Here is a 12,771-nt window from a genome sequence, read left to right as displayed (position 1 = left end):
TATATATATATATATTGCGTAATTAATAAACCGTTTTCCCTCACAAACACACTATATATGTATATGCATATATATATGTATATATATATATATATATATATATATATATATATATATATATAGTATATATATATAGATGTGTGTGTGTGTGTGTGTGTGTGTGGTGTGTATTACATCAAGTAATTTCCTGACCAGGGTATGGCACTGTTCTAGTAAAGAAAGACTGTGATCACTACCCCATTCACTTTTGAACTGCTGAATCACAGGCGAATCACATTCTGTTAGAAGAAATCCACACCATCAGCCTCCTCATATACCTAAACAGAGGCTCACCAGTAGTGTGTCGAAACCCCGGACATACATATATTCATTCACCTCTATCTTGCGCTCACTCTCTCAGAGCTTCCTGGAAGCCGAGGCTCTTTTTTTCTAATACCTCTTCCGTTCCATCTAATCCCTTCTACGTCTACCTCCTTTTCATCCTCCAAACTGTTTATACATTTGAGGTACATATCATCGTCTAATCAATCTTTTCTACTTCATTAACCTTTTCACGACTCTATTATCTCCACCTTTCTAACCCTTTCAATTTTTACATCACGAGCATTAAGAAAATAACTTCGATCTTCATTCATTCAATTCTAGAGCTTGGTCAAACTCTTCAGGACTCACTCTCTCAACGAGTATTATGGGATTTTGACTTGATTTATTGATAAGAGTAACTGACGTCACATCAAGTGACATAAAATAAGAAGCAAACCTGACTTCATTGCGCGACTGACGTCGCATCCAATGACATAAAAAACGAGGTTATGTAAGACGCATATGAGGAAGATGTTACATGGATCGGACCCATGAGGTAATGTCAAATGGATTTTTGCTTAAATAATAACTTGCTCGTCCCTTAAACTCCAGTATTTCAGAGGTCGAGAAACTGGAGAAAAAAAATAGCAACCAAATCGGCACTATATCATTCACAGCCCCAACATAAATTCAGTTTATGACTGAGCGATTTTATTGAGCATGAAAATTTGTGACTATATATAACCGTTAATATTAAATGTAGTTTCAACTGGCTACACATTCTCTAGCTGAAACTACATCTAATTTTAACGGATGTATAGTCACAAATGTTTACGCTCACTAAAAACGTTCAGTCATATATTAACTTAATTAACGTTAAGGTTGTAAAGATAGTGCCGGTTTGATTAATATTTTTCCTCTCTGTTGATCGGCCTCTGAAATATTGGCGTTTAAAAGACGAACAAGTTACAATTTAAGCGAAAAACCAGTCGACATTACCTCATGGGTCCGATCCACATAAGGTGTTCCTCATATCAGTCTTAAGCCCGCGTCGTAGAAAAAAAAAAATCCACTCGACAATTTTTTCGGATGACGTCAGCATTTCCGTGGCCCAAATATTTCTCCAGTTGAGCGATGACTTCTAAATGCACCATTAGCTCTAAAGGTAGCATTATAAATTCAAATACTTTTAGTGGTTGCATTTTTCATACATAAATTGTTTATGCTGGTGTTATTTTTGTCTGTCGCATTTGATTTATTCTCTCACAAATCGGCAAGCTTGACATCAAATTATATACGGTTCGACTGACGACAAATTTTACCTCTCTCTCTCTCTCTCTCTCTCTCTCTCTCTCTCTCTATATATATATATATATATATATATATATATATATATATATATAAGTATATATATATATATATATATATATATATATATATATATGTATATATATATATATATGATATATATATATATATAGATATATATATATATATATATATATATATATGACTCACTTATCTGCATCACATCTATGGTTACATTTCTAACCCTTCCTCTCCGACTGGAATTTTTATGTGTTTTTTTTTTTTTTTTTTTTTTTGCTTCAAGTATTCATGATTATATCACACCCATCAATTTGCTCCTCCAACTGCTCTGCAACTGAGCAATTTCTATTCCGTAGACATGATCATGAACATTTTCCTTAGAAAACCACGTATTTATTTTCCGCAATCGCTCTCGTTTCCAGACAGATTCTATCCAGACTCCTGTTCACATTTATTCTGGGAACTCCATACGTGTATGAACAGATATATACTTTCTCTCTCTCTCTCTCTCTCTCTCTCTCTCTCTCTCTCTCTCTCTCTCACAGACACAGGCACACATACAAGCACACTATACGCAGGGGCCTGTCCGCGCCCATTTGTTTAACGGTATGAAGGTGCTCATAAAACTCAGCTGATGTTTAACTCATAGAAAAACCCAACCATAGAATGAATTGAAACGACAATTATGCAAATGATCCAGTTACGGAAATAGGGCAACATAAAATTTCCGTCTAACATGAAATGTTATTTTTTCTTTTTGTATTAAAAATTTTTTTTCGTATGGACGTTACGCGAGAGGTTCCCTATCGTCCTTCATCTCAGATCTCAAGGAAACGAGAGAAGGGAAGAGGAAATATAAGAAATGGGATTGAAGAAGAAGGAAGTGAAAGAGCCTCAGATAGTTTGAAGTTATTTTGATATCTGAGACTACAGGCGTTCCAGATACTCTCAGATGTTACTTCTAAACGTTACTTATAAACTCTCAGAATATTATTCTACGGTTTCCTTACTACCTCAATGGTTTTTATTTAAATAATGATTCTTTTCCCGTTTTCCAAGGATCTACAGCAGTCACTATGGAAATCTTTAACTGAGTAACACTGTTGGTCTGTTTCACTGTGGATCGATTTTTTTTTTATTTACACAGGGTGGATCATAAGCAGTTTTTACAAACAGGACAAGAAGATATATTTTCTATGTATAAAAGTTCATATATAAATGACAACTGTGGTTTAACCATAGTATTCAGTCACTTAAATGTTTTATGAATTTATGCCTCCCTAAAATAAAAAAAAATAAAAAATACCAGTTCTTGAAAAAATTAAGAGGGGCCAATATCGTCACTTTAGGAACTGAAATTACGTACAGTTAAAAGTTAAGTATATCTTAGTTTAACCAGACCACTGAGCTGGTTAACAGCTCTCCTAGGGCTCGCCCGAAGGATAAGACATTTTTACGTGGCTAGTAACCAACTGGTTACCTAGCAACGGGACCTACAGCCTATTGTGGGATCCGAACCTCCTTATATCGAGAAATGAATTTCTAATCACCAGAAATCCATTCCTCTGATCCCATGTTGGCAGAACGGAGAATCGAACTCGCGACTACTGAATCGGAAAGCAAGCACGTAACCCACTCGTTAAATATGCTTTTTTTTATATATATACTGTAATGGAATAGAGTGGAATATAGAATTTACGTCAAAGGCCAAGCACTGGAGCTGGGATCATGAATGCCACTAACACTTCCAAACGTGTCAGTAACACGAGCATAAAATTACTAAAACCCGGTTAGAGATCATAAAGCGATGGATAAAACTTTGACGTACACGCGAGCGTAAAGTGTTTTCACCATCGAATTCTTCTTCTTCTTCCAAGCTTTAACCCATTTTTATATGGGGTCGCCGTTGTGAATGCGTCATCTCCATTGATTTCTGCCCTGTGCATCGTTCTTATTAATACTTTTTAATACCATATCTTCCCCTACACCATCACACCATCTGTTTCTTGGTCTGCCCTTCTTCCTTCTACCCCGCACCTCCGTTTCTATCGTGTGTCTTCGAACATGATGTTTTCACCATCGAATAACAAAACTTAATACAAAACTAGAAGCGGCAAACAACATTCTCAAATGCACATAAGCTAGACATGCATAGTGATTTCACTTTCGTCCAAAGACTCTCACGCGCTCATACCCAGCGGCCGTTGATGAAATTAAGGCACAACTAGGAAATAAGTAGAGCATTTTTTTTTGCGAGACCTTCAGCAGAACTTGTTTTTGCTCCTGCAGTAATATTCATCTTACCTCCGGTTTAGGTGAATCACCCGCCAGGTGACGAAACATCAGCTTGGGTGAGGAAGCGTAGTGGGTCTTCCTGGTTCATTGCGTATTACATCTGAAAAGAATGAAAGAATAATAATTGATGTTTAGCACGGATGGTTCCTTACAATCTGCAATGATCATCACATTGCGAAAAAAGACTATGATTTAAGGTGACCTCTGAAACTTAATATGGGACAAGTTTTTTTTTCTCCTCTGTTTATTTAGTTAGTAATCGTTTTTGTGAAATTAAGTATCAAAGCTGAAGTTCAAGTTTTCTTTTAAAATAATGGATTATATATGCTGAAAATGAAAGGTATGGAAAGGGCCTTAAATTCTTAAGGTCACTAAAGGGTTTGTTTTCATAGGCTCTGAAAACCCCTGAATTAATAAATGATGAAGGCTATTAAAGACATATAATCTGATGGTAATGAGAGTCCTTTAAAAAGGAGAGCCACTAGCTGATTTTGGGAGTTACTAAAGGCCACTGCATGAATGGCCTATAGTTCCTTATTCTGATGTTACTAATGATCTTTAGAAATTTGGTTGGCATACACCAGTAAATTATTTTCAGACGCTCACAAAAGACCTTTATTTTGGGTGGCCAATACAGGTCTTCGTTTTGGTGACCACTCAAGTCTTTCATTACAGTAACTATTGACTGCTTTTCCAAATTTTTTTATTCTGGTAATCAGAAAGTTCTTTGTATTAATACCTACTAAAGGTATTGTTTTGGTGGCCACGTCAGGAATGTCTGTAGGTTATTAATGAAATTCCATCTTATGGACAATAATTAACTATGTTTATCTCGATGATCAATACGAAATTCTGATGTTGTAATTAACGTGAAACTTAACTTAGTTACTATCAAGGAAATAAAAACCACCGACGGAAAAAAATGCAATAATGTAATTAACATTCTCACTTGGGTCGATTACTAACCAGCATGTCAGACCAGTTTTAAAAACCGGTCTCCAACAATGGCGGGAAAAACCTTCATGCATTCATACTGATCGAGAAGTGAACTAAATATCAACATGCCGGAATCCTTTTCGTGTGTGAGATGATTTTAGACTTCTTAATTGTTTCAAATATATAATAGTAATAGTCGTAGTAATACTAAAGATTTTCGGTTAATGTTAAACTGGCAACATGACAACTGGGTCATCGATGTTGAATTTACAAGAACAATTATCAATGATGTCATCAACAATTATCATCAAATAACGAAATATATGACTTATAAAGATGCTTGAACTAATGATAAACAACGAAATTAATAATGAAAACGAAAAATACACCACGACACCAAAACAAAGTGGACAAACGCACGGCGCCCAAGGACAAGGCAGATCATGTCAGCATTAGCGAAACAACTATTTTTCAAGACAATTTTATACCAATTTGATTTATATATATATATATATATATATATATATATATATATATATATATATATATATATATATATATATATTATATATATATATCATTTAAATATAGAAATCAAAGTAGTATAATATTGTTTTGAAAAATAGTGGGTTCGCTAATCTTGACATGATCTGACGAGGCTAATGAAGAAAGGCTGGTAACGACCATAATCCCTTCCAGGCATTAGAGAGAGAGAGAGAGACGAGAGAGAGAGAGACGAGAGAGAGAGAGAGGAGAGAGAGAGACATAGTTTCCTTGCTGCCAGCTCACCAAGGATGTCGAAACGGCGAGGAGAAGAATTTGCGTCATAATGAATTTTTACCTAACATTGACGTCATAAAGGAGACAAAGAGTGCTCGGTGATTTAACGATTATGTATACTATATTGTATGTATATATATATATATATATATATTATATATATATATATATACATACATATATATATATATATATATATATATATAATATATATATATATATATATATATATATATATGCTAATTAATGTTAAACATCAATCCTTAACAAAAGCGTCTTTCCGAGGATCCTTTTCACTTCCTAATGCATCCGTCAGTTACGAAATGAGGCCCAAGGACTTCGGACGGAAGGGCTTAACCTAAAATTTCTCCACGTGAACTCTTTGCTATAATTACAGGTAGACGTCGATCCCTATCTTGAAACGACTTCCATATGGCGTCTCGTGTAGGAAGGAAAATCCGTGAAGGATTACCGGTATTTTCTATATTGCTTTTTTTAAAGCTTATTATCATAATTATCATTATTCAGAAGATGAACATTGTTCATACGGAGCATGTCCACCACAGGGGGCCAATGACTTGCAAATCAAGCTTCCAAAGAATATTATGGTGTTCACTTGGAAGACGTCACAGAGGGCAATGGGAAATACAAGTATAAGCATTTTCCCCTTAGAAGAGTGAGGTTGCTAGCACCCTAACTTTCTATAATCTGACTACGAGCAGCCAGAGTCTACTAATAACCAGGTACATAATTTTGAGCAAAAGTCCTCTAAGACAATGGGTTTTGATGGAATGGTCTAAATCGGTCCACCACGGCAGGGATTGGAATGGATAATTAATATACAACATATTGAATAAACTAATGCACTTATTCCCTATCAACAGCAGATCTATTCTATTTCACAAGTTAAACCTCCATCGAGGCTAAACAATGGGAACCTGCTCTCTTGGCTGTTATGAAGAGCATTTTAATTAACCACCAAGCAAGGTCACTATAATCTGTTTTTTTCCATCTGTCCACCCGCCTGTGGTGTTTCCGTATGGCAACACTGCGTCCCGGGCTTTAGATAGTTACATTCAGCTTACATTCAACAATAATAATAATATCCTATTTCGAATATTAACGGTGTACTTCATATACAGTAAATTATTAAAACACTTTTCAATTGCAAATGTACACCCAGATACCCTTTTATTTACCTAAAACTTACACATTCCGTAACTATTTAAAGCCCGGGAGGCAGTGTTACCATACAAAAACACCACAGGCGGATGGACAGATGGAAAAAAATAGATTATAGGTCGAAACAATATTGTTGTTACGCAGTAAATAAAAAAATGCATGAGCTTTTTTGAGATTGCTCATCTGCGGCAAAATTCAAAAAATAAATATATAAATACAGCCGGGAATAGAAATGGATGGTAAAGAGCACATGGGAATAACAAATGAATTAATAAAAAAGATAAATAAATATACGCCAAATAAGCACAGATGAAAAATAAGTCATGTCAGGTAACTTGGCATTACGCTACATAAGCATTGTAGCCACTCTTAACATATACATATATATAAGTATATTATATTGAAAATATGTATGTATATACTATATAATTCATGACTGGATAAAACTAACTTTACATGTTGTTTGTTGTTGCTCTTGTTGTTGTTGTTGTTAGGGTGAGTTATGATCTTGATTACAGCGTCGTATGTTCATGGTGCATCTGCTTACTATGACGTCACTCACAACAACAAAACAGCTATATATGCCTTTTACAGAATTCACTCGCGTGGAAATGCCAGCGCTCCTATTAACAACAAGCAGACATTTCTGCCAGTCTTCTAACATTTAGTTTTTCCCTCTATTTTAGTATTTCTTGTTTGGCAGATTTTTACGTTAGTGAGGCTACTGCTTAGGCGCGCGCGCGCGCGCACACACACACACAAACATACGCGAGCGCGCACACACAGATATATATATAAGTATATATATATATATATATATATATATATATATATATATACTATATATATATATATACATCTACCTATGCGTTTATCTCTCTCTCTCTCTCTCTCTCTCTCTCTCTCTCTCTCTCTTCTCTCTCTCTATCATATATATATATATATATATATATATATATATATATATATATATATATATATATATATATATATATATTATATATATATATATATATATATATATATATATATATATACAATAATGTGTGTGTTTGTAAAAAGAACAATACTGTAGCCCTCATTTTCTCACCGATCATTATTCCAAACCTACATTATTCCTACCTCTTACGAGAGAGAGAGAGAGAGAGAGAGAGAGAGAGAGAGAGAGAGAGAGAGAGAGAGAGAGAGAGAAAGAGAGAGAGAGAGAGAGTGAGTTATCTCGGAACTTGATGACAATGAGAGGATGACTGGTTAAGACCAATGAATTCTTGATTTCCGATGTAGTTTTTCCACTTTTATTGTTTTTTGTTTTTTGAATTACAGCCTTAAACAGATCAAGAAACGTAACCGAGTTAGAGAAAATGAAGCTCCCTCATGACTAATGCTATCTTTCATGGGCAAAACACTCTTTGGTAAAGGAGAAATGAAGTCCAGAACATTATTTGAAATTACTCTGTTTAATAAAGAAAAATAATAAAGAATTAAGAAATTGCATTTGATAGGTCATGACATATCTGAACATCGTAATTTTATATTTAATCATCTCATTGCAATTATTGGAAAAGTATAAAATTTCACTGAAGGAGTGTGTTTATTGCAGACTTTCACATAGCAAGAACTTTCCTGTTCTTGTTCAAGATGTTTAATTTGTAGGTAAGTGAAATACTCGCCAAATCGAGTCAGTACCGTTGAGATACCCTTGAGGACGCCACCAGAAGTTTTAAATATTCAGGGATTAGAAAATCTCCGAAGTTACGAGTCTAACAACCTTGATTGGTTTGTTGTGCGTTCTCAGGAGCAAAACAGCAATACAATGCCAATGTGCATCGATAAGCGTTTTAAAGGCACCCAAATTCTGATTACGGGAGTCCACAGTTCGCTATTATGATGAATATTCAAGACAAGATTCGCGTTACGATCATATCAAGGTTTCAAACAGAAATGAAAGTGATAGGAAGCAAGGAGGAAAATTCCACAATTGTCTAATTCCAGTTATGGGGACTCCACTTTATCTGAAAGATCTGAACAAAAGTTGCTCAAATGAGATATTTTTCCCCCGTCATGCTCAGCGCTTTCTTTGCAGACATATTTATTTCTGAGGCATGGGGGATCTTTCTCTGATGAGATGATTCAATAAAAGCTGCAGAAAGGAAGGCATTTGGGCATATTTTGGAGAGATACTGTGCTACAAGACGGCTGTTGTAATTAGCTATCTCTCGGATGGAGCCGCTGGAACGTATACGCCTACCCGGAACTAGTGCAAGTCCTTATTTCTATTCGTTCCTAAACACAACGGCTAAGTCGTCTAATAAAAACATGTAAAATTATGCCAGGAATGATTTTCTTTCATAAACAAAGAACAAATATCGATCCGAGTTTCGAAATATCCTTATTACTTTTTTGTTTACATCCTAGGCCTAAACTCGTTTGTGAACATCCTAGGCCTAAACTCGTTTGTGTACACCCAAGGCCTAAATTCAAATGTGTGATGTTTCGCAGTCTCTTCGAGCTCAGTCCTAATGTAGTAGCCCGTGTGACTTTGCCTTTAAATTGCTGTAACAGAAGATTTTTTTTTATTTTTTTTATCTATGCTCTTCAACCGATAAGGGCATCATCGGTCTAATGCAGTCAAATCATGGGCATCCATTTTCTTTCAGCTGACAGTTGAATGTGCATATAGGTTTATCAGTTTTGTAATATATTAAAAAATTCTTAAATTATACTTGTAAGCTTTCCTAGATTTGTCCCTAATTATTAGCAGGCAAATCGCTCATGGAGTGTTTTATACAATTCCAAAAGCACAGGTTTATCATGCACTTTTCGTCCTGATTTAAAGTATATTGCTATTAGTTGGAAGGCACAGGACAAGCTTATTTCTATTCCTGCGCAAACAAAAGCCTGCAATATGTGGCACATATGACAGACTTCAACTGTGCTATTATGATTAACTTGTGGCATTCTTCGTGACTGTAATGGTGAAATGCTAATTATTGGAAGTGTACACCCTCCTCACAAGAATATATATATATATTTTTAATATATATATTCCCTTTAACGGTTAACAGAACCAGACGGTGGTTGATGCTGCTCTTGCATTATCACAGATACAGTAAATGACTATTCATTGTAGTACGTACTACATAAGTTTTGCATAAATTGTTCGGCATTTGGCAAAAACCGAGATTCCAGAAATCTTAGATGACACTCAGGAAGTACCAACGACAGAACTAATCATTTGGTACTGAAGTGAGTTAGTGTTCCCACTCCAATACATCAAATTGCTCTAAACCAAGAAACGTTCCAACTTTTATAAATTGAGAATAAATCCTTCTCGCTAGTAATGGCGAAACAAACAGAAAATTAATCTATAAACAAACAAATATATAATTGATCTATATCTTAGAAAAACGACGGTTTTTTTTGGGGGGTGGTGGGCGGTTGGGTGGGCATGTGACAGTCTGCATCTCTACGATACAACCAAAGAACATCTTGTATTTCCTAAATGATATATAATTTAGCCAAATCCCATTTTTTTTGTAGGAACATGTGTTTCATCCATAATCAAGGACTCTTGGACGAGTCATCTTAATAGCTGGAAATTGTCAGGAACATTCCAGGTTGCTCCACAGAGATACCACCTCATGGAATACTCTGCCATTGCACAGTGATGACTAACTGATTCATATCTGTAACAAGGGGTCGCAACAACATATAGGTTGTCGACATTGTGCCTGACCATCATAAAAGGGATAACAGAGACTCTATTCACGATTTTGTTTAATAAAACTTCGAGTTATCAATAAAGTTAAAAAAGGTACATTTCTCACAAAAAAAAAAAATTGCATATCTACATAACTACATTATAAATATCGACAGCCCTTTCTATGCTGCACCAGCTTCAGCTGCTTCAGCCTCAGCGGCTTCAGCTTCAGCAGCTTCAGCAGCCTCTAATTCAGCAGCTTCAGCTTCAGCAGCCTCAGCTTCAGCGGCCTCAGCTTCAGCAGCCTCTGCTTCAGCAGCTTCGGCTTCGGCAGCCTCAGCCTCAGCAGCTTCGGCCTCTGCTCCAGCTGGAGAAGCTTCGGCAGCTGGAGCATCAGCAGCAACAGCAGTATCAGCGTTTGATGAGGCGACAGCAGCAGCATCAGCAGCAGCAGCAGCAGCAGCAGCACCAGAATCAATGGTGTTGGAAGCAAGTGTCTCAGCAGCAAATCCAGGAACAGCACCTACTACAGGTTCTGCAGCCACAGCAACCTGCTGGTTTGGAACGAACTGCGAAACAGGCTGAAGGTTCTGGAAAGCTCCAGACTGGATTTGTTGCAAGATGGGTGCGATGCTCCTCTGGATGGCTGCGATGTGCTCCTGAGTTATTGTAGGGGGAGCTGCCCCTGCTTGCTGGTCAGCTCCGGGAACCAGGAAGACCACTTGAGGTCGGGCGCAGCACATGGCTGCCAAGCTGAGGAGGACCTGCAAATAAACATGAAGAAAATAAGCACCTCTGTCTTAAGATAAGTGACTGACAATGGACCCGTAAGATATGTATAAGGTGGGTGCCTGATATGAACCGAAAGGTACTGAACTTTTTGACATTAAAGATTATTGTTTCTGAGAAGGTTATCGAACGTCGCAAAGCAAAATATCTTCTACCAAATTTGGGAGATCCGTCTTCCTCTTCAATATATCCTCTATTTCATTATATGTTAACAGTATTTTTATGAATGTGTCTTTATTAAAGACACACAGTGCAAACAGTTATTTATTTGTGTGCATTTTATGCCCTGAACACTCCATTTTAAATGTAACATATCTTTCGTTCATTAACTTCTTATTGAACTCCAATGCCATGTTGTCCAGTTTTCTCCGCCTAAACTTGAGGGTAGATTTGAAGCAAAAGAAATTTTCGGCAACTTTGAAACCTCTTCTTGAACAGTAAAGGCAACAAAAAATCTATTCTCTATAGCCAAAGAAAATGGGTTAGCTGAATGAACTGTACGATGGGTAACTATCTTCTTCGAACACAAGCCACAGCACTCATTTTCCGTCTCGTCACACACCTATAGTCGACAGCTACACAAACGTAATCCAACATCCAGATCATATCGAAGAACACTTAGTATCGTACGCTCAAGTTTCATAACTAATATGAAAGAAGAAGACTGGTCTGCTTAGTTCTGGTAGAAGTAACTATGGGAGAAGATACCTATAGTCTTACCAGGAATTTCATATTGTTGTTTAGAAGTCACCAGGTAGGTAGGAACTGTGCCTCGCATTTGAGTACCCCGCCCCTTATATAGGTCATAATCTGGTCGACATTGTAACACCCGCTGACGAACGAACTACCCTCGCCCCTTCCAACCAGCCCGCCCCCCCATAAAGAGAGTCTTCAATCGACGCTCGTTTCCGCATTTTTAAGTGTCGGAGTGCAACGCGCACTTATGCTAAACACTTCCTCTTCGGACCATAGAGCAACGATTTCTTCGCTCTTTTTTTCTGCCTCAAGCGAACCTTTGTGAGCTCGGCCTCAAGAACACTTATACGAATCGCTCAAAGGTAAACGAGGGGCTAGGCACCTATTATGTAAACAAGAAGGTCTCCCCTGACATATAATATACGTGCAAATCCGTTCCAAAATGTCGATAAATATATCAATGCGCTTTTGAACGTTTGTCTGCAAAAGACTTAAGCTAACAATATGACACTTATGAAGTTTGGCATTTAAACAACTAAATCTCTCGAATTTCTTCTTGACTTTAACTTGCGCAACGAGAAAAGTAAGGTATCTAACAGAATATGTGTATTTTATAATATATACTATGCATATACATAATATATATACGAGTGTATATATATATATATATATATATATATAATATATATATATATATATATGTGTGTGTGTGTGTGTGTGTGTGTGTGTGTGTGTGTGTATTTATAATGTTTGGATATTTT

At 36.4% G+C, this 12,771-nt stretch overlaps 1 protein-coding gene across 1 annotated transcript; it reads right to left on the bottom strand.

The window, feature by feature from the left end:
• Positions 1 to 10,589: 10,589 nt before the first annotated feature.
• Positions 10,590 to 12,090, bottom strand: LOC135223239 (uncharacterized abhydrolase domain-containing protein DDB_G0269086-like). The gene is made up of 2 exons (XM_064261729.1): positions 12,035 to 12,090; positions 10,590 to 11,289 (listed from the first exon to the last, which is right to left on the bottom strand). Exons 1-2 carry the CDS (start codon positions 12,044 to 12,046, stop codon positions 10,708 to 10,710), a joined length of 594 nt encoding a protein of 197 aa, XP_064117799.1. The 5' UTR covers positions 12,047 to 12,090; the 3' UTR covers positions 10,590 to 10,707.
• Positions 12,091 to 12,771: the final 681 nt, after the last annotated feature.

The sequence above is a fragment of the Macrobrachium nipponense genome, chromosome 8 (assembly GCF_015104395.2).
Source record: "Macrobrachium nipponense isolate FS-2020 chromosome 8, ASM1510439v2, whole genome shotgun sequence".
NCBI lineage: Eukaryota > Metazoa > Arthropoda > Malacostraca > Decapoda > Palaemonidae > Macrobrachium > Macrobrachium nipponense.
This window is presented reverse-complemented; position numbering and strand designations above follow the sequence as displayed.